Source organism: Gymnoscopelus microlampas, assembly GCF_963454915.1.
Source record: "Gymnoscopelus microlampas genome assembly, chromosome: 12".
NCBI lineage: Eukaryota > Metazoa > Chordata > Actinopteri > Myctophiformes > Myctophidae > Gymnoscopelus > Gymnoscopelus microlampas.
The window spans coordinates 14,152,286-14,174,768 of NC_139949.1; the positions used below are offsets into that span (position 1 = coordinate 14,152,286).

Genomic DNA, 22,483 nt, shown 5'->3' on the forward strand with positions numbered 1-22,483 from the left:
GGGTCCTTGACATGTAAAAGTTTGAGAACCACTGATTTAAACAGCATTTAGGAAACAAGCCCAAATAAGCAACTGCACTTTAGAAACAAGCCCCCCCCCCCCCAAAAAAAAAAAAACTCAATCCGGAACTACCGATACTTACAAGCAACTTTGGAGAAAAACAAGTCCAAAGTCGCTTATAATAAGCAGACTTGGCAACACTGCATGCATGTTCTCAGTTTACCTGGTTCTCACCCAGGCCAGTCATGTTTCTCTGTTGGTGTTCACTGCTACATAGACCAATGATTACATTGTGTTAAAATGTTGTTTTGCACAACCCCTCTAGTTTTTCTCGTTAGTTATAACTCAGCCAAGATCTGTGAGATTTGCAAGGAATGGTGATGAATGCACACAACGGGAAATAAGGATGATAATCATTTCATTTAATTTCCTGTTTGAAGATTATATTTAAAGCATTGCTACATTACCAAAAGGCAAAGTAGAGGAGGTCAAGTCACCAAAGAACCAAGGAGTGCATTTTACATTTAATATATCAAATACATTTTAGTTGTTATGGTATTCTTCATGTAGGCTACTGTTTTGCAATCCAAACCAAATAACTGCATACACCCTACATTTCTTTGAGCAGTATATATCACAAAGATCACTACAGGAATTATTCATTTTATAGTCTACAATTAGCTTGTTTCCCTTTAGTCACTGATAGTGAGACAGATAAGAGCATAGAGGAGCAAGATATTATTAGGGCTGCAACTATTGATACCTTCTGATTATTTACAATAGCTTTTTTGATAAATTGAATAATCAAAGTGCTTTTAAAAAAAAAAAATTTTGGGCTTTATTTGCAGATGGGTAAGGCTAGGAACAAGGCTATACAGTAGAGTAAGTAGACGGACAGGAAATGGGGAGAGAGACGGGGTGTGACGTGCAGCAAAGGTTGTTGGGATCGGGATTCGAATTTGCGACACCTTGTCAGACTGCATTAGCAGCCTAGGTGCACGGACCGCTAGGCCAGCCGTTTGGTCCATCAAAGTGCTTTTTAATCATTTTTATATATAAATGATAATAATGTGACGCATTATGAGCTTGTAGATCTGCTATTTTTGCAATGATTAATATAATTGATTAGTTCAATTAACTGTTGCACCCCTAGACATTAGTGCATTCCTGCAAACCACTGTGTCTGTGTGTGTGTGTGTGTGTGTGTGTGTGTGTGTGTGTGTGTGTGTGTGTGTGTGTGTGTGTGTGTGTGTGTGTGTGTTTTGTTCAATGCACTTTCCTTCTAAACATGCTGATCAAAACATTTGATAATAATAATACATCATTAATTTCGCATCATACTTTAAGAAATAGTGTTCACAATATCACATCACAATCACAATATAGGACGAACAATAAACAGTATCAAAAGACAACATATTTTCTTTTCTAATTTTATTCATTTCTTCTTGAACATAAATAAAACATGCAATATGACCAAAATCCAGCACGACCACAAGAATACACATCTATACTTGTTTAGTGACTCTGGAATGTGATGGGGTTAAGCTTGGACAGAAAGGGTCAAATCAGCCAGAAATATTCAACAACCACAATTTGCCATCTTTGCTATCCCAAACTCAATGTAACTGTTGCTAATTGGCACTGATTTAATCAGAACCATAACTCCAGCAAACTCTTTTACTGCACAAAGAAATCTGGAGTCATAATTTAACTCTATAAGTGTAAAACATGTACCTGTGATCAACACTCTAGATTTGACCATGCAGGTACACAAAGAAACTCTGTTCTTTATTTGCAAGATCACTTGAAATGTCATATGTTCATTAATCAGTTCATTTCATTGGTTCATTCATTGTTTGACATCAAAAGTCATCTACTGTTGAAAGTTATAGTTAATATGTTTCAGTGGTGATTGGGAATCATTGGTTTTCACTGACTTAAATAAATTGATTGCCAATCCTTTGCCGATGGAGTCTTCCTTCTGTTGTAATGTGACTTCAACGGTGATGGTCTTAACCCCTTAAACCCTACAGTACCAAAGTCTTGCCATCAAAACCACTCCCCTAGATCATGAAGATTTTTCCCATTCAGCAATCCCATAGACTTGAACCCCTGAATCCATATTCAGCCAGAATTAGCCGATCTACAAGCTCAGTTGTGAGCTTGTGGATTGGCTATTTTTGTAAGAAAGTAAGAAAATAAAAGGCTTCCTACTAATAGACTACAATTCTCAGTGTTAGAAATGATAACAAGTACATCTCCTGTTACACAAGCAGCCACCAGTGCACAATAAGCGTTACATCGTGCTGGATTTGATTTTGTCTTTCTATAGGAGAGTAGCGTGGTCAGTTCTCAGTTTCTCCAAACAAACTAAAAAGTAACACACTGATAACACATATCAAATCTAAGGAATCTAAGGAATCTCAGGAATGTTATGGACGGAGTGTGACATGCTTCAGTGGGTACAGTGATTTCCTCTTGGGTAATGGAGTTTGCCAATGCTACTTGATCCCGTTGCCGTGGTTTTGACGTCAGGCGGTACCCTATAAGATACCCCGGGTCCCCAGGACTAGGTCCACTGGGTCCGCTCCTTTTTTCCATCTACACCAAAGGCCATATTTTCGCCTGTGCCTTACCCATTATCCCTAAACTTCTTTGCCATTTTTTACTATTTTTAAAAACATTTTCAGCTTGTAGATTGGCTATTTGAACGTTGAATGTTTTTAAAAAATAGTAAAAAATGGCAACGAAGTTTAGGGATAATAGGTAAGGCACCGACGAAAATAGGGCCCCAAATATCTTTGCCGAAAATAGCCAACGCCTCACAACGCGACGCATTGCGAGTAGATCGGCTATTTTCACCAACGGTTTGCTTCAGAATAGGGACACTAGGGTTCGTGTGATTAAGTTGAATCCAGTAACAATTCCCAAACACAGTCACTCCAAACCTTCGCTTCAGTGAACATCCTCTTCATCACCTCTCCTAGCAGCTAACTCCTTCTCCTCTCTGACAGGCAGGGCTGGCCATAGCAGTTCTTCTGCTGGCAGCTTTAGCGTGCGTACGGTAACATAAAGCTCGCCAGTGAAGAACTGCCATGTGTCAGCCGTTTTGGACGCACAGGGCCGAGGCGGTCGGACCGGGCAAGTAAAACATTCAACACCATCTGTAGACGATGTGGAAAGAATGGACGGCGTCGCTCGGACGTCCTCTGGTAGAAGTCTGTGGAAAACAAAAGAGGAGTTGATGAGAGGAGAGAGTCAAAAAGGTTGTTTAGGTCATTCTTAATTTACTGTATACCCTGTTGTATGACGCTGTCGCGTGCTGGAAATGGCCGATCTCAGCTCCGATGCATCAAGCTCGTAGATCGGATGTTTTCGGCGTACTACATCTTCATATGACAAAGCAAATCAGGCTTAACCCATTGAAACCGGGAAAGCATCTGTCATTTTAGATTTTAACGACTTTAACCATTATTTCATTAATGGTTATAGTGTGGTTCATAGTGTGGCAACAAGTGCTGCGCTATGAGCTTGTAGATCTGCTATTTTAGAAAAATCTGGAAATGTATGCAAATCTTTGAATACATATTTTTTTAAAGCAAACATTTGTAACTCAAATCTTTGCTTCTGGGGTCCCTGGAACAACATATTTTGAGATGGGGATCCGTGGCTCTTGACATGAAAAAAATAGAGAACCACTGATATCATAGCAACACAAGTGGTTCCGAAAACTGTTAGGATTTATAAGACATGTGTAGAATCGGCCTCAGGTCTTAATGGGTTAAAGAGAGAGAGCAACGGTACATTTCTTCACTGGTTGTGTGGATATGAGAAGTGCTATAGAAGTGAGTGTAGCAGAGCCACAGCGTGTGTGAGATCAGCTGTGAGTAAACAGGTGAAACGAGCTGCTGCATTGGAGTGGCCACGAGCTGCATCGTGCATTAGATTACTTTGGGCGGGGGTGGGGGGGTAATTCCGGAGTGAAGGGCTGTTCTCACCAAGTGTGTTACTCTGCCTCTACTGCATATCACATCACAGTGTGTTATAATATGCATTACAGTGCATTACATCGTTACAGGCAGTGGGCTCAGGAGGTAGAGCGGCCGCTTGGGAATCGAACGGTTCCTGGTTTTGATCGCCCGGCTCTTCCGGGCTTAGCGGCGAAGTGTCTTTGAGCAAGCTAACCGCTAACCGCTCCCGATGAGTAGGTGCAAGGTTGCCTCTGCCATCAGTGAGTGAATGTGTGTGAATGTTAATAAAGGCACTACATTTATCATTTACAACAGCTACTGTAAAACAAACCTTGTGGCTCAACCAAAAATATTATTATAAAACAATTCCTGTACTAGTGCCATTTAGCGGGGCAACTCCTACTGGAACAAAAGCATACACCTATCTATAAATGCACATAATCTGTGTGAGTGTGAGTGTGTGTGTGTGTGTGTGTCTGTCTGCCTGTCCCCCGCATAACTCGAGCACCGTCCGACAGATCGACTTCAAACTTGGCATGTCTGTTGTCGAGGACGTGAGGGTGTGACGTGCCGAGTGAGACGTCAATCTGAAAACGGTTCATTGACATAGATAGAGGAACATTATCCACTCAATGAATTCCGGGGGACCATTTTGTTTTTAAAGCTGCTCTGTCTCAATGTCATGGCAGTGACTAAACAAAACAGAATGAGACGGCGATACTAAATGAGAGAGGAACTGACTGCTCCCTGGACAACGCAAGTGAAACTGAAGCCACAACTGTGCGTCTCCTTTTCCTTCCAAGAACATGCACTATTCTTACGCCTAATTTATACTTAGTTGCGTGCTAGTGTTGCGCACCAAACATAGCAGATCTACAAGCTCACTCTACTATTTTGGGTGCGCGAAACAGTGCGCAACCAATAAATCAGGCATTGCTGCAATCACGAGACATGGACATCGCAGCACACTCATGTGGCTGACTTTGTGTATGACATTCCAATGGCATGTATACGCGGATATAATCTTGGGTATCCCTGTGTCCTGTCACCTGCACTACAGAGTACCAGAGAGGTCATGGCACAGCAGCCCCACCATGAATAGGCCTGTCACAAGTATTATATAATCGCCTAATCGCAAAAACATTTTGCATAATCGTCATTATCATTTCCATGTTAAAAATGTTCATATAATTCGAAAATAATTCTAAAACTAGTGGAAATAGCAGATCTACAAGGCTATTTCCACTATTAATGTTTATTTTTAAGCATTACGTAATTAAATAGTGTTATTTGTCATATATGCCCTGTGCAACTTTTGTTTACGAAGCCTAAAAGCCAAACAGAAATGTAATTCCTATTCGTAATGTTCCAATAACGTTCAGCGGCAATTAAATCGTCAATCGCAATTATTTGAGTGACAATTAATCATCGAGTAAAATGTCATAATCGCGACAGCCCTACCCATGAACAGTGGTATCTTTGATGGTCCCTGACTTTCAACTTTATCCAGAGCTACTGCCTCAGGGAGCATAAAGATTCTCTTTCACTTTTTTCACATGCTGGACTGACGCTCTCAAGAAGCGTTGTCCATGCTAAGCCTAACTTGAAGATAACTGCACACATTTTATGTGAAAGGTCCAAGATATGTTCCTAAATATTAACCACATTAACCCTGGCGTACCTATTTTGGGCCTGTCGTTGTAGGCACACAAGTCAACTTGTCGATTTATTTTTGCCGCACTGATCGGCCATTTTCGTTGTATGGTGTCAAACTTAAAGATATTGTAAGTGATATGTTATAGTTAAAACAACACGTTTTTGTTAAAAGGTTGATATTCAGAAAGTAATCATTGCTGAGCATTTAGAATAAAATATGTATACTTGGTGGCCAAGTAAGATGAGCTGTTATTTGCCTATCAATAAATCAAACACTATGATTGGAGACGATCACCTGCGCCTTCAAGTGGTGTTGCATTCCAATCCCCTCTATCTGGGAACGCATCAACAAATGTCTTCTAAATCCTAACAGGTTTCTGAAAAACCTATGTTGCTTTTATATCAGTGGTTCTCAAACCTTTTCATGTCAAGGACCCCCAAAATCATATGTCTTATGTCAAACTGCTCCTGGTGAGCAGGTTGGTGCCTTGCATGGTTTCCTCTGCCGTGAGTGTGTGATTGTGTGTGTATGAATATGTAATGCACATTGTAAAGCACTTTGGATAGAGGCGCTGTATAAATGCACCATTTACTGCTTACTGTACTGTAATGCGCAGTAACCGCCCAAAGGCCCACTTTGAGCCAGGAAAAACGTCATTCACTCTCTCTACCTTTCCACTAGGCCTGAGTGATATGAGCTAAATCAAATATCACAAACGTTTTGACCAAACACCTTGATATCCATTCAGCTCAGTGGCCTTGTGGTTAGAAATGTCTGCCTGAGATACCAAAGACTATACAAATGATACCCAATGTCTCCCTACTTAGCACCAAGGGTTGGATTGGGGGTAAGTCCCTACACGCTACAGAAACAGGAGATAGGCTCCTCACCTATGGCCACATGGATCGGCAAGGCTACTTACGTTACCTCGATATCGATATTGTGACGATAATAGCAACTGTTTTTTTTTTTACTTCTCAAAACTTTTCTAAAACAGCAAATATAGCAGATGCGACACGTTGTGAGCTTGTAGATCGTCTATCTTTGCCATTTTCTAAAGGTTTTTAAAAAAGATTTGAAAGTATAAAATAGGGCTTAAGTGATTAAAACCAGAAAAAGACATCACTTATGCCATATCACGATATTACAATAGCCCAAATCCCAGACGATATCTAGTCTCATGTCTCAACATCGATACAATATAGATATATCGCCCAGCCCTACTTCCTACGATAATCTGAATCTCCTCCCTCTAACAAGCAATAAAAAACGCAGGTGAAGACAAGCAGTCATACAGACGTCATCTCTCTCTCTCCTTGGCGTGACATGCAATCGGTGTGCGTGGCAAAGAGGTGAGGGTGGTGACGTCGAATGACCTCCGGGTGGAGCTGCAAGCAAGAGAATGTCATCATGTGTGTGTCAGGAAGAGCTATCTCATGGAGAACCAGCTGATGTCGCCCCGGGGCGCCTGCGTGCAGCCACACCCAGGCAGGCGCACATACGCTGGCAGGCCCGCACAAGCACTCGTTCCAGGCACTACCTTCATACCTCTCTAGATACATTCGCTCAGGGACGACGTGTGGGCCAGTGAGGCTAGAACCATTAGCTGTGACTGGTGTGACCTCCAGCTGAAAGTGAATTAGTTATTTGTTCCAAAGCCGGCCGCTCCCTCCATAAACACTGACTCTGTATCGTTATCTTAACAATGACCAGCAGTGTTGAGTCCATGACTCCTTCACATTCTCTTTCTCTCTCTCTCTCTCTCTCTCTCTCTCTCTCTTACATTTCTCTTCTCTTGTCTTTTCTCACGTGTCTATCCTCTCTCTCTCTCTCTCTTTTCCACATTGTCTTCACTTGTGTCTTCTTTCACATCGGTCCTCTTTCTGTATCTCTCACTCACGTCTTCTCTTCTGTCTTTTTGAATCTGTCTATCCCCTCTCTCTATCTATTCCACTTTTCTCTACTCTCTTTTCTCACACATCTGTCTTCTTGTTCTCTGTCTGTCTGTCTGTCTGTCTGTGTGTCTCTCTGTGTGTGTGTGTGTGTGTGTGTGTGTGTGTGTGTGTGTGTGTGTGTGTGTGTGTGTGTGTGTGTGTGTGTGTGTGTGTGTGTGTGTGTGTGTGTGTGTGTGTGTGTGTGTGTGTGTGTGTCTCTCTCTCTCTCTCTCTCTCTCTCTCTCTCTCTCTCCCTCTCTCGCTCTCTCTCTCTCTCTCTCTCCCTCTCTCTCTGATCAGACTGTCCTGCATTCCTGACATTCCAGCAGCGTATGCTAGAAATTCCATCCGGCCACCGCGAGCTCTAGCAGCCTGTGTCTCTCACTCCTTCTTTTCCATCTCTCTATCCACTCTGTCCATCTGAACTCAAACTTACTTCATCCCTGCTTTTTTGCCTCCATTGGGCTGTGCAGCTTGGGAGATGAAGTGATGAAGTGTGTGTGTGTGTGTGTGTGTGTGTGTGTGTGTGTGTGTGTGTGTGTGTGTGTGTGTGTGTGTGCGTGTGCGTGTGCGTGTGTGTGTGTGTGTGTGTGTGTGTGTGTGTTTTAAACTATGTATTTGCTTTTATCTCTGTATCTGTCTTCTACCTTGTGTTTGACACTCGTCCCTTAGCCTTGTTCCTTTTACCCATTTTTTACCCTTGTTCATTTTCCCCCTCTCCAGTCATTCTCACCTCCACTCTCTCTCCTTCTCTCTCTCTCTCTCTCGCTCTCTCTCCCCCTCTACCTCGTCCAAATAAGGGAATCCGACAACGTGAGGCCACAGGACAGCCAACGAAGGAGACCTTGAGACAGGCCTTGATTCATGGTTCAACAATATAAGATAAATTATATCCAACACACACACGCACACACACACACACAAGCACACGCACACGCACACGCACACACACACACACACACACGCGCACACACACACACACACACACACATACACACACACACACAGCCTCATTAAACTGGGACGGACGTTGTGTGCAGTTTAGCATGGCCCAGTGCATTCTCTGCTGCAGCATGGGGGAAAGGGAAAGACGCACTACAGCAAGGTGTGGGCTGGCTGGGTGTGCATGTCAGAGAGAACGGAGACAAATGAAGACACGTAGATGGGAGGGATGAAAGTGAATATATATATATTAAACGCAAGGAAGGAAGGGTGGGTGTATTTTAAACATTGTATAGGCATTTAAGAGCTCTGCGTACTGACAGGGGCTAACAACAAGTGTGGCCGTAGAATAAGCTTGGATTCATGCATCAGCAACATCAAAGGTGGTTGAGATGCAAAGAAATCAGACTGAGGGAGAAAGGAAGCAGAAACATAAGCATAAGCAGAAAGACAGTGTGGCGTTCAAAGGGAAACAGAGAGCTCCTATTTGCTAGGTTGCTTAACCTCCTTTAATACAGCTTGGCATAGGATATGATACCCAATGCGACGATCATAAGGACTGAAAGGTGGTAAAAAATGGATCCGTCCATTTGGACTTTCAGTTTGTATAACAAGAAACTGACAAAGAAATATCACCCACAGCTCAGAATAAAAGATATTTGAAACACTACATCATACAGAGGAATGGACAGGGGCAGGAGTTACTAGGCAGTGTGCATCTCCTGCATATATATTCAGGTACAGTTCATTCCTCTGCCGTGGGTGTGGTCCGAATGGAATGCATCCACTGACCTCAGATTGTAGACTACAACGTCGTAGACTGATCATTTTAGACTGGGAAACGGCACAGACGGGCTGAGGGCGGTGGCTCTGGCAATATGACTGGCCATATACAGTACAGAGAGCGTCTGTTTTGTCTGATTTATACTTGGTTGGGCTGCGACGTGTTGTGAGCTTATAGATCGGCTACATCCGGTGTGCGACACCCGCACTCAACTAAGTGTAACTCACGCTTTAGGCTTCTCCTTCTCATTTTCTGTTAGTCAGGAGGCTATCGTACTACTTAAGCCACTAGCGTATGGTGGGTTCTAACGTGGACCGGGCCAGATTCTTAAACCGCCCGCCCCCGCCCCCTCGCGGGGGGGGCTCGCGCAACGACGGCTGATAAGTGACAGTCTATTGAGAATTACCATCAGCGTTAATGCAAGAGAGAGACGTGAATAAAACACAATAAAACTAATAAAACAACTGTTTACCTGGCAAGAGAACCGGTTTGACGGGGAAACCGTTTTTTAATGGCCACCCATTAACTATCCGGCCGAATGCAAATAAGCCCGATTTGAAAACAAAGGCGTGCTAATGTTGTTATGTAGATTTTTTGTTTTTTTCCCCCCTGGGGGCAGTGGGGGAGCAGAGTTTTCCAGACCGGGCCATGGCCCCATTGGCCTCTATGACGATACGCCCTTGACTTAAGCCCCAAGAACACCTTGAATGAGAATAGGACCAATAAGAGAAGTCTCAGAGAACGATTTTTATGACATACAAGTTATCAACAATGCACAGCAGCACATGAAGGCCTATCCATGAGTCAGCGGGTGCCATTTTGAGTTCAACACACACTTTTAAGGACTCTGCTAAAGGAACAGGGGTTGACACAGCCCCGTCTCCTCTCGACAAGACATGCGATAGGAATGAAGGGTGTAACCCAGTTGAGCAAGATGGCTGCACTTCTGCAAATACGGGCAAAAAGATTGCAGGACTTTGCCAAATGTTTGGTGGACGCGGGGACAGCATAGACTAAATGTAAGACGAGGCGAGGGACAGTCACAAAAAAAGTTACACACACACACACACACACACACACACACACACACACACACACATACACACACACACACAACATACTGTGTCAGTGTCACACGGTCCTCTGTGGACTGGGCAGCCGACATCGCAATCGCATTCTGGTTGCAGTGGCACAAAAGGCAGCTCGTGACATAGCCTATGGCGCATTCTTGACGGCCGACTGTACGCCAGATGTACAATTATGTAAGACAGGATCCATCGAGGTAAATCGGCAGTATAAGCTTACACTACAGTAAGCCCCCCCCCCCCCCCCCCGCCCATTTCTACCATCCCCCACACGAAGCTTATGTATTATAAGTAAACAGATGCCACTGTATACCTTCATATCCTTGCTAGAAGATAGTATAGGTGTGCGCATTGCGGGGTCTCATTTGGAGGTAACCCCATAAAATAGATTGGTCATCCACACTTACACCAGATATACATGTGATATGGGATCGGGTGGGGGACTTATACAGTAACATGCGTAATGTAGTTAGTATCAAGAAAGAGATCAAGTCCTGAACTTTCATTTTAAGAATGTTGTGTGTCGCTGTCAGATAAAACCTGACGATATGGCCTAGTTCTCTCTAGAAACCACCAGGTCATATGCTCCTTTTGGCCACAGTAACATCCTCATGTTCTGTAAAATGGAAACATTTTTAGCTATTCAGAAATTGTTGAAAAATTGATGTGGACATCTGGCTGTGTCGTGGGCAAATCAAATCCACAGGATCACATTTGATTGCTGAAGCTGTAGGAATGTAATGCAGTTACTCACTTTAGAGGTCTGTTTAAGATGTTGTATTATACATAAACATGTATCATTCTAATCTTAATTGGCTCAGAAATTGGCTCTTACAAATGATTGGTTTTGGATTTTGGTCTTGTACAGATATTTATGTAAAATAAGTCATATTACGTTATTGTAAGCCATTGGAGACTAAACAGTCTATTAATCCAAATGTAAAGAAAATTAAACCCATTATTGTGTTGTATAACTACTATTCAGAGACAGTCCAGGCAAAACTGGCAGTTTTACACCAGTCATAGTCATGTAACACAGAAATGTCAGATTATGTAAGCCCTTTAATGTCAAACGTATGCTAGCTATTCAGTAACTTTCCGTCTCATTTTTCCAAACGTATTCTATCAGAAATGTCAAGAAGAGCCTCATCGGCTGCCTTATTGATAGACTGTACATTAAATAAATATAATTTTAATGCCAATAGACTTTACTAAGCTTTTTTTTTTTTAAACACACGGCCTACAGTCGTCACCAGATCGCATTAACCTTTGTACCCACTAAATTCATACACATCTATTACTACCACATTATTTTTAATTGAATCCACATATTTCCTGGATGGTTTGCAGAGGCGAGGGAGTAACGTATAGGGTGGGATATGAGCAGGACTTCCTATGGTGACACCCCCGCCTCAGTTGGCCTACTACACGCACATAGACCCTACATAGGCTCAAATCTATCACAATGTCCTGGAAAAAAGGCTTCGATCGAAGTTACATCGCCTTAATATGCGGATCGACTTGAATAAACCGCCCTGTTAGTATCGTTTCGCACTTGTCGTTTCCAGTAAAAGTGGGTCATGGAAAAAAGGCATATAGGCCGAATAGTCAGATATAGCAGCGACACGCAAGGAAACGGACAGTAAGAGCTAATAGACATAATAATAAGACAGTACAGTTGACTAGAATAGAATGTTAGAAGTGGACATCAGCCCCACCTTGACTGGCAGTCAGTCCGCTGGGTCAGTCGGTCAGTCCGAACAGTCCAGCGGAGTTCTTCTGGGTGCCTCGCCCACTCCGACAGGAGTCGTCAACCTTCATGCTATACCGTTTACTATCCACACACACGCACGCACACACGCAAACACACGCACACAGTCACACACACATATATATCTATATTATACAACACATGGTAACACATTCATCAACTATAATTGATACATTGCATATTTTACAGCGAGCCTTACTTTTCTGCGCGGTCGCTCTGCTAGGACTTCAGTTCAGTCTCCCTTTTCACAACTCTCGTCGAGTGCTCTCGCTCTCTCTCTCTCTCTCTCTCTCTCTCTCTCTCTCTCTCTTTCTCTTTTTCTCTCTCTCTCTCACGCGCGCGCACGACCACACGCACGCGCGCGCTCACACACACACACACACACACACACACACACACACACACACACACACACACACACACACACACACACACACACACACACACACACACACACCCGGCTTCCCACTCCGATCAGCTGGCAGCGCAGTGACGTAGGGAACTGCAGGCCGACCAATGCGAGGCGAGCGTCAGCGAAGGAAAGCATGACTCTGACGTTTGCACGTTTTTTACTGAAGTACAGTCAGTAAACCACCTCCTCCATTCATTATGAGACAGACTTAACTTAACACACCCTGACTCATGACACATTTATATAATTATATGCTGCAATATTTCAAACCTCTACATTTCTATTTTTACTATAGGGTCTATATCAGTTTGGTTCTCAAAGTGGGGTCCTTGGTAGGTCTCCTGGGGGTCCCCAGCTAAATTAGTTAATCTAGCATAAAAATCTGTTTAACAACTTTGACCCTATATACTTCGGCTATTTGAAAATAGCAGACCTCCAAGCTCACAATGGATTGCATTGCACTGCGTTGTGAGCAATATAGAAAATATTTTCAAATGGGGGTTGACAGACAAATTCATATTAATTTTTGGGTCCTTGACATTAAAACATTTGAGAACCACTGTTTATAACCCATCTATAATGGAACTGTGTGTGATAGATCAACATAAGGCAGCCAATTAAAGAAATGTTTCTTTTAAAGGGGTGGGCCTCTGTAGGCCCCATAGACCCAATTATTTTAGGTAATAACAGAACAGATATTCAACCGTGCTTCAGTTCAGATACCTTTGAAAACATGCTTTGGGAACATGGGAAAATGGCAATTATGTTGCACTGAGTAAATTGGACCAAAGTAAAGCAGAGAAGAGTTAAGGGTTTGAAATGTTAATGGCGTTGGAGGGGATCAGTGAGCTTCACACAGATTTCAACTGGCTCAACCTCACACAGCTTTTAATGTGATGTTGCAATGACCGCGTTAAACGCCACCAATACCAGAATGCCACTATCTTCTTTTTTCCTAGACTAAACCTTCAGTTGTGATAAGGAGCAGGGCGGGCAGCTAGTGTTTCAAGCCAGTGAAAGCTGTATTTTTTATTCATTAACCAAAATAGGATAAGGACGACTTTCGAGAAATGTTTCTCAACCAGTGAAAGTGGGTGATGCGAAAAAGAGCAACTTGAATATATGATTGAACATTAGGTCCTGACCTCATAGTCAATGTAAAATTCAGGTTCTGGTGTGAAAGCAATTGAGATCCACAGAGAGTGAAAAGAAACACACAGACCAAAGTAACAAGGTCAAAGACACTGACCTGTTAGAGTCAAAGGAAGAAACAGTCTTATTCATGATTTCATGATCATGTAAGTGGAAAACGTCCAGTGCAGTATGTGTGAATCTGTGTGAAAAATGCCAGTCTGTGAGAGGCCCCCTGGAGACAGCAGCGGGTCACGATGAACTTGTTAGCCTCCCTACGTGCCAGTAAGAGCCCGACCGATGCCAGATTTTGGGGTCCGATGTCGATACTGATTTTGGAGACTCCTAGACTATAGCCTACCGATTACCAATGTTTTGATCAATATGAAAAAGTGAAAAATCTTGTATTACATTTAAAAAATGTTGATTCAAGTTTTGATTTGAGAACATTTATCTAATAAGCAAACACATACAAAATAAGCACGTTTTATTTAACCACTTAAGCCAATTCAAACATTTTGAATAAAAAAAAGTCATCAAATAATCGCTGACATACTGTATATTGGCCAAACCGCTATGGTCAGGCTCTACATGCCCGAACACAAACAGAGCCAGGAAATGGAGGCCAGGCCACACAAAGCTGAGCCTTGACATTCTCTCTGTGTACACAGTGACTTGGGTCTTTACAGTATACTTTGACAGAAGCCTGCATGCAGCTGATGCACTGAGTCTCACCAGCGGCTAGAATGCTGCGTCTTTAAGTGCTGCTGCGTCATGAGAGCTCTGCATATTTTGCTTCCTCACTGTCACCTGACAGAGACAACACATGCAGCAAATTACCACGAGACCAGATCAGCTGTCTTCAGCTCCATGGCCAGTTATTTCCCCTTTCCTTTATTGTGTCGCAGTGGATTCCCTGAACCACCTGATCACACGCAGAACAGAACAGTATTTTGTGTATATGTGTGTACTGTATATACCTGTATACTGTGTGTGTGTGTGTGTGTGTGTGTGTGTGTGTGTGTGTGTGTGTGTGTGTGTGTGTGCGTGTGCGTGTGCGTGTGCGTGCGCGTGCGTGTGTGTGTGTGTTTGTATATATGTATACAGTACAAATACAGTATATGTTATATATTTGTATTTATTTTTTTATTTTAATATAACTATATTTATTGTACGCTTGTATAACTTTACAGTCCAAGGGATAGATAGTAATATATATTCCCAGATGGGGTTTTGTGAAATGACATGGTGAGAATTGCCTAATATTATTTTTCAAGTCAAAAGGAAACATGGAAGTGAAAAGAACACGAACACTGTTTATGTTATGCAAGGGATTTGATATTGCATAACTCTCTCTGCCATGTTACATGATCTGATTACATTGTGTGGCTGCTTGTGAATGTTGAGCTTCATCTAGTATGGTAGGCTGTGTCTGAGTGTGTCTTCAGAGGATGGAAAGTGTAGCTGGCATTGAGTAGGGGGAAGTCATGAAGATTCCAAGGGCCTTCATAGACCCTCAAAGACCCTTATAGATTGTACCACGTAATATACACACCAAAACACAGGACCCTTCTGGGTCCATTTTGACAATTGTTTACAGTCTCATGGTTCAGTTAACCACTTTCAACCAGACTTTTTTTTAATTCAGTTTTTGTTAACATTTTCAAAAAGTTCAAAAAACATTTCTACAAGCTCATAGTGCATTGTGAGCTTGTAGATCGGATATTTTAGCTACATTTTTGAAATATTTTGAAAGGAAGGACTATTCATCACTGTGTGGCCCACTGTGACCACTGTGTTGTCATGGGGTCTAGAATTCTTAGTGTCTCCATGGCCAGGGATCAATGTTCGGATTGTTTTCTTACCATCCCTCTCTCTGTATTACTGTCTACCCTCCCTACTGTCACATCTACGTCAAGTCCATTGGTTCCAATCAGCACTTCAACCCTGGGGGCAAATTTCATGCATCATTTGTCACTCATTGTCACTCATTGCCTCCTACAGTTATCACAGTATTGTTACTGGAATGCTGAACAAGTGTGGAGGAAGTAATTCAGTACTGGGGGCAGGAAGGACTTTGTTCTGGCTCAGACATTTGGCCTATTCTTAGCACAGGTACTGTGTGTGGTAACTCTGCTCAATAATGATGATTAAAAGCCTGTGTGTACACTGTACAAGACAATCCTGAGTGTTAATATGAGCCATGAGGGTCCATTTTGTTAGTTACGTAAACACATATGATTTTCTGTCCCTGAGTCCAGGTGTGTGTGTGTGTGTGTGTGTGTGTGTGTGTGTGTGTGTGTGTGTGTGTGTGTGTGTGTGTGTGTGTGTGTGTGTGTGTGTGTGTGTGTGTGTGCGTGCGCGTGCGCGTGCGCGTGCAGACAGACAGACAGACAGACAGACAGACAGACAGACAGACAGACAGAGAGCATGTGTGAGGAAGTAATGGGGGGTAGTAGTTCTGTGGGACAAGAATAAGATGGACACTCCCATGGAAAATACTGGCTGAGTGCGGAGGATGTGACAGTATAATGTGAATTCCTTGCAGCAATGAATCTAATCCCCCTTCCATGTAGCTACAAGAAGAGCATATATCTCACAACACCACATTGTTACAAAATATGAGATTCAGATTGCTTTCGGTAAGGTACACAGCTTTGCATTGAATATCCACTCTAGTGATCAGGTGCAGGACAAAGAACAAAGAAAATCAGTTATTACTAGCAATGTAACAATGTTATTAGCTCTTGATCAACTTCTCAATCCCCAAAGGATCTTGATCAGGATTAAGGAATTATGGAATAATTTATTGTATTCCCTGTTAGGCACAGTAAGGCCCTAGTGTCTTGATATCATGTTGTTCACCCCTGGCCTTATGCTGTTCTGATAATCTGAATATTATAGAATCAAGGCACACCATGGCATGCAGGCCTAGTATTTACTGTTTTAAGTACAGCTCTGTCCTATGATATAAACTCTTCTCTAATCTTTGTGTACAGTATAATGTTCTGATCCCTGCCTTTTGTGTTTAACCACTTTAAACCTGGCGTACCTATTTTGGGCACGTGATTATTGGCAAACATTTTCAGCAATGTTCAAAAAAGTTCAAAAAGTATTTAATTTGTCGCAAACGTGGGAGCTAATAACATTGTGCAGACTCACCATTTATGTTTATGCATTTTGCTTTGGCCTCATCATGATCATGAAATGATTGCCAACATTAGAATGATTAGCAGCTACAGACATAGTACCGTATACAGTACAGGAAACATACAGTGCAACAGGATATCGCAGAGCTCATGTGGAGACAGTAGAGACCATAATAATAGATTTGTGTTCCTCAAATGTGTGAAATTGGGAAATTGAATTAGACCTGTTTAATGTGCGTCATCATCAACACACTCTATGTTTTGTTTTTAAGTCCATCTAGCTGCTCTGTTGGTCCCAACCAGAAGTCCATTGCCAAGATTTACTGTATCTGGGAACCAGAAATAGTTCACAAGCACAGGTCTCACGCTGCTCTGATTTCATCTGAAGATCATGTGTACTTGCTGGTGTTAGCGTTTCATTTGGCTCTGATGACTGGAAGAATCCCCACTGACGTTTATTGGATCAGCAGTATGGAAGTGGTGCTGACCTGAAAGCTATGTGTTCATGCTGGGTGATCCAACAAGAGTGTCAGCTGAGAGGTCATGACACAGATGACAGAGGACTGCAGCTGGTGACATGAGTGGAGAAATGTATGTGCAAGGTGTGTGTGTGTGTGTGTGTGTGTGTGTGTGTGTGTGTGTGTGTGTGTGTGTGTGTGTGTGTGTGTGTGTGCATGCAAGGCTATGTGCAGCACACGAGCACACGAGCGTGTGTGTGTGTGTGTGTGTGTGTGTGTGTGTGTGTGTGTGTGTGTGTGTGTGTGTGTGTGTGCGTGTGCGCGCACGCACAGCAAACTACATATTTTATGACACATGCAATCAGATACACTTTCAGGTGACATGATAATAATGGTAGCCTAATCAGTACCATGATAAGAAATATTCTACTTACTGTATTTGATTTTTTTAAATTAATCCAATAGATTTAATCAGGACCTCGTGGCGCAACGGTAGCGCGTCTGACTCCAGATCTGAAGGTTGCGTGTTCAAATCACGTCGGGGTCAGTCTTTATTTCTCAGATTTACGTCTTTCTGCTGATTCATCGTCTTTAATCCGTAGTTACAGCAACGTCGGTCAAGCAGCACAAATATATCAACAAATGACCCCCAAGTTTGCACGAATTTAAAGGTGAAAAAAGGGTAGGGCTTGTCCATTGCTTAGCCCTACTAGCCCACTCTTATTACTCTACTGAGATTGGAACTGTCTATCTAATATCTCAGACACATAGATCTTTATTGATCCCGTGGGGGGGAATTCAGTGGAGATTGGAGAATAATTGTGGAATTTTGCCTCCACCGTCCGGTCAGTCCATGGATAAAACACCCATTATATTATCTCAGTAGGCTGCTATACTATGTGTGGGAGGAGTTCAGGGTTCAGACCTATACCGTTGCTATGGAGACGCGTCACTTGCCATAAAACACGCCTTCGGGCTGAAGGTCCACAACAACCATCTAACACCATAGGCTACCTGTTTTAGTCTGGATTTAAACATCTGTGTATTTCTATGTTTTCTTCCTCAGAAGTCAGACTCGACGCAGATCAAAGCAGCTGGTCTTGCTAAATGGACAGTTTATCTCAGGTTTAAGTCTGGTTAGTAGGGCTAGTCTTATCATTATAGTTTTCAACCAAAACCTCTTTACATTTAGTTGGCACATTAACCAGCTCAGCTTAGTTGACTTGACTCGATATCCGAATCATCAAGATTAATTAAACGTAAGATGTTTCCTCCATTGACAAAGATTACAAAGTAGGCTACTTCTACTACTCAGGCAGACGGAAATGAAAGAGAAGAAGACGAAAAGAAAACTAAGCAGTGTTTCCAAGAGGAGGGGACTCTCTGCTCCTCAAGACTTTCACGATACAGGTTTGAATGATTCACTTTACAGTAGCCTAATAATAATGTAAATAAGAATATGCAAGATGTAATATAAAAATATCCTGACAGAAAATAGCAGGCTACGTAAATAAATAAACTGATTAATTAATCAAATAATTCTCACACACACACACACACACACACACACACACACACACACACACACACACACACACACACACACACACACACACACACACACTATTGGCTATAAGAATATATGGCACACTATTGGCTATAAGAATATATGGCCAAAATGCCGAAAATATAGACCAATTTTTGCCTGTTGTTTTTTATTTTGTTTGGTTTTCCCATGCTTTGATTGCCTCATTTCCGTTAATTGCTTGATTCTTCTGCTGTCTCCTGTTGTGGTGCCTCCTCATTATCTTTTTATTTATGTCAGGTGTGTCTGTCAGTCAGTCAGTCAAAGAGGGTGAGCTAGGCTCGATAGACGTTTTGCCATTTGTTCACGTTTCAGATCAACTTTTCTTTTTTAATTCAGATTGACATGTAACGTGATTGTAGTAAATAATGTACCACATGTGGCCTCCACAGGTTTACCTCACTTATTGGCATCAGGTGTGGGTCTATATCTGCCTTCTGTGCCAACAGAAGTCATCATCACATTACTCCTCTTTACCTCTATCTTTAATCATTTACATTTCCTTTTAGCTTTATTCTCACGTAAAGCAACACCAGTTTACAAACAGTGTTTGATTGAAGACAACAATATCAAACACCAACTGTTGTCACTTTACACACAAGTAGGTTATCCAAGAAGGATGTGCTACAAAAACATCAACAACACAACTACATATACTACTGTACTATGCAATACTTTATATTGTAATAGAAACAAGCCCTTAGGGCTTTTTGTGTTATCCTTTTAGCATCATTGTATGATAGTATCACTGTACTATTCAAGTAGTAGTATTCAATCAACCAATCAATGGGCATATAGTGGAAGGGGATAGTACCAGGGCTCTCTCACAAGTTGCCTCATTATTGTTGCCTTATGTGTTCACAGCAACCAAACACTGTATGTAATCATAAGTAATTGTGAAAACTAATGTTGAGATATTGTGTTGCTCTATGTGACTGGAAGTGCAAAATCTGCAAATTTACATTTTCTCTAAATGCTCTTATATAGTGAATAGAAGTATGCAATATAAATGATAAAATGTCAAAATGATTGACTATCTTGATTAGGGTAAGTGATTTGCTTTGGTTAAAATAAGTGTTAAATAGCTCTATATTCTGATAGTACTCATTGCTATAAAGTGTTTGTTCAGTAACAGGAGTCTCCTTGTCTCTCCACCTCTTTATTAAACAGAAAATGCATTTTCGTTTCAGTTTCAGTTTCATTTCCAATTTTATCCAACCAGGACAGAGAACTCAATCAGGTTACAGATTAAACAATTTAAATTGGAAGTGATGACACTAAGAAATGAGCAGACAAAATTGGAACTGGAACACTATACAAATTAAGCTTAAAAATGGGTACTTTCTCCTGATTGGCTGAGATTTTGACACCTACTGAAAAATGTATTTTCTGTTTATTAAAGAGCTGGAGAGACAGGGAGACATCTGTTACTGAAAAAACACTCTATAACAATGGTTGCTATCAGAATATAGTATTTTAACCTTTTAACAAAATACTTAATGCTTTAACCAAAAAATATCACTTACCCTACCTTTTAAACTAAAAAGTCAATCTGAACACTGTGGATTGGATTACTTTGATCTTAATACACAATGCAAGTCTTTCCTCATTGGTGAGCTTAATGACACAAATGTAAGGCATATATGAGCTTGTGACAGAGCATTGGCTATGGGGCTTAACAGGTCACCGGAGAAGTGTTGCTTCACCTTACTGATATGTTACAGCTCATTAGTTACTGTAAACTAAGCCATTAGACAGATCTATTCTATGACATGAACTCTCTAGGGAGTCGTTAGTAATATACACCCTGGCAGACCCTGCGTGCGTGTGCGTGCGTGTGATGAGTGAATGCACATGCATGTGTACAGTGTCAGTGCTCTTGATGCACTGTTAGTATTTTCTGCACTGTTTTTGGTTACATTCATGCCTGCTTTGCAATATTACTCCAAGTATAGCCTCATTGCTTTTCATTTTACTGTACAGTTGTCTAAGGTGAGCCTGTTGAATAAAAGCTGAATTAAATTGATCCGAATGGATTTGAACGTGTTTGTGTTCTCTTATCGTCCATGCAGAGAAACCTCAAACAGTTGCTGTGCCCCCCGACACCTCTCCTGCGCTCCTCCCACAGCCTTCCCCCCACCGCAGTCTACCGAAAACCCAGCTGCCCAAGGTTAAAGCCTGCAGCAGGGCGGACGGACAGAAGGCCAGTGCTGGTGGCAGGAAGAGCAAAAAGCAGCAACTCAAACATTCAACAGCACCGTCAGCGGGGACAGACAGCAAGACCGACAGGAAGAAGAGCACCAGCGGATCCTTACCACAGGGGGGCAAACCGGAGCTGCTGAGCCCCCAGTCTAGGGAGACCATAAGGTGGGAGGGTGTGCTGGAGGACCCCCTTGCAGAGGAGAAGAGGCTGGAGTTGTACAGGGCTAACAGGCGGCAACGCTACCTTGCCCACAGGCAGGCCATGATGGCGGAAGCCCACGAGACAGCCACAAGACAAGACGTCCCTAGCAAGGACAAAGACGATACGGCCGTGCATAATCTCAGCCAGTAGTGTTGTGTGTTTGTCTAATGATCCTGAGACTGTGGCCCTACCTATTGGTTGGATGTTTTGCACCTCAGGGATTTATCACCATCATTTATTCTAGGAAACTGCGCTTGTATGCAATTTCATCACAGATCATTTAGGAGAGGCTACCTCTAACATCCTATTTTATTCTAAAATATTATATTATTGCAATGTATGTTGAGATTATAAGTGGGGATGTGTATATAGCTCCATACCTATAGCTAGGTATGTTTTAAACTGAATCAATGTACCATTACATTGTAGTTACTGTAGATTAGCACAATCATTATACCGCAGTACATAAAATATCATTTAGAGGGCGCTGTGTGACAGTGTGGCTGACTGTATTAAGAGCTGAGGAAATCTAGCATCTTTCTGCCTTGTTAATTCAATTCAAAGCACCTCTAATTCATCCTTTAATGAATAATGCCTGCTCTATCAGGAGAACAGTACGTATGCCAGGCTGCCAGGAGTGTCCACTAAATCGTCCCCTAATTGCAGTCACGGTCTGTAGTCAATGGGTGAAGCAGTAGGCTGCTTTGGTTACCCTGCCTGAATGTGCTTGTTTAAAAGTTAATGGAGTACGTTTAGTGCTTCTTAAATATTTAGCATCTAATCTCCAAGATTGATCATTGACGAGTCCAGTCATCAGAGCGTCTTTGTTGGTAGCTCCAGTTGATGGATAGTGTACCGATCACATAGCCATAGGTTAAATCCAGTTCAAGCTGTGTGTCGCGTGCCATCTAGAATATCATTCGTCTGTCTCAGTTCTTCTAGCCAGTGAAGCAGAAAGTGCAACTTAAACAATTAAGTTGGAAAGTCATGTTGAAAATGTACTTTATTCTCCATACACAGTAAGCAGTAAGCACAACATCTTGAATGGTAAATTTACCTGGACAAACCAGCCAGCCTTGTCATGCAAGCACGAAGCAGTAGGCAGAATAAATGTATTGCCTATTTACTATTTGTATGAATACATGTCTTATGAAACACAAAGCTGCGATGTGAAAAGGGCATTACAATGACAGAAAT

The 22,483-nt window shown here is 42.1% G+C and overlaps 1 protein-coding gene and 1 long non-coding RNA gene across 2 annotated transcripts; one reads left to right on the plus strand and one right to left on the minus strand.

Moving 5' to 3' along the window:
* Positions 1 to 1,445: 1,445 nt before the first annotated feature.
* Positions 1,446 to 12,460, minus strand: LOC311056870. The gene is made up of 3 exons (XR_014601917.1): positions 12,347 to 12,460; positions 12,095 to 12,210; positions 1,446 to 3,223 (listed from the first exon to the last, which is right to left on the minus strand). It is a non-coding gene; the product is annotated as an uncharacterized lncRNA (long non-coding RNA).
* A 5,841-nt stretch (positions 12,461 to 18,301) lies between these two features.
* On the plus strand, positions 18,302 to 22,483 carry liat1 (ligand of ATE1). The gene is made up of 2 exons (XM_084073891.1): positions 18,302 to 18,707; positions 20,955 to 22,483. The coding sequence occupies exons 1-2, from the start codon at positions 18,623 to 18,625 to the stop codon at positions 21,434 to 21,436; spliced, it is 567 nt and encodes a 188-aa protein (XP_083930017.1). The 5' UTR covers positions 18,302 to 18,622; the 3' UTR covers positions 21,437 to 22,483.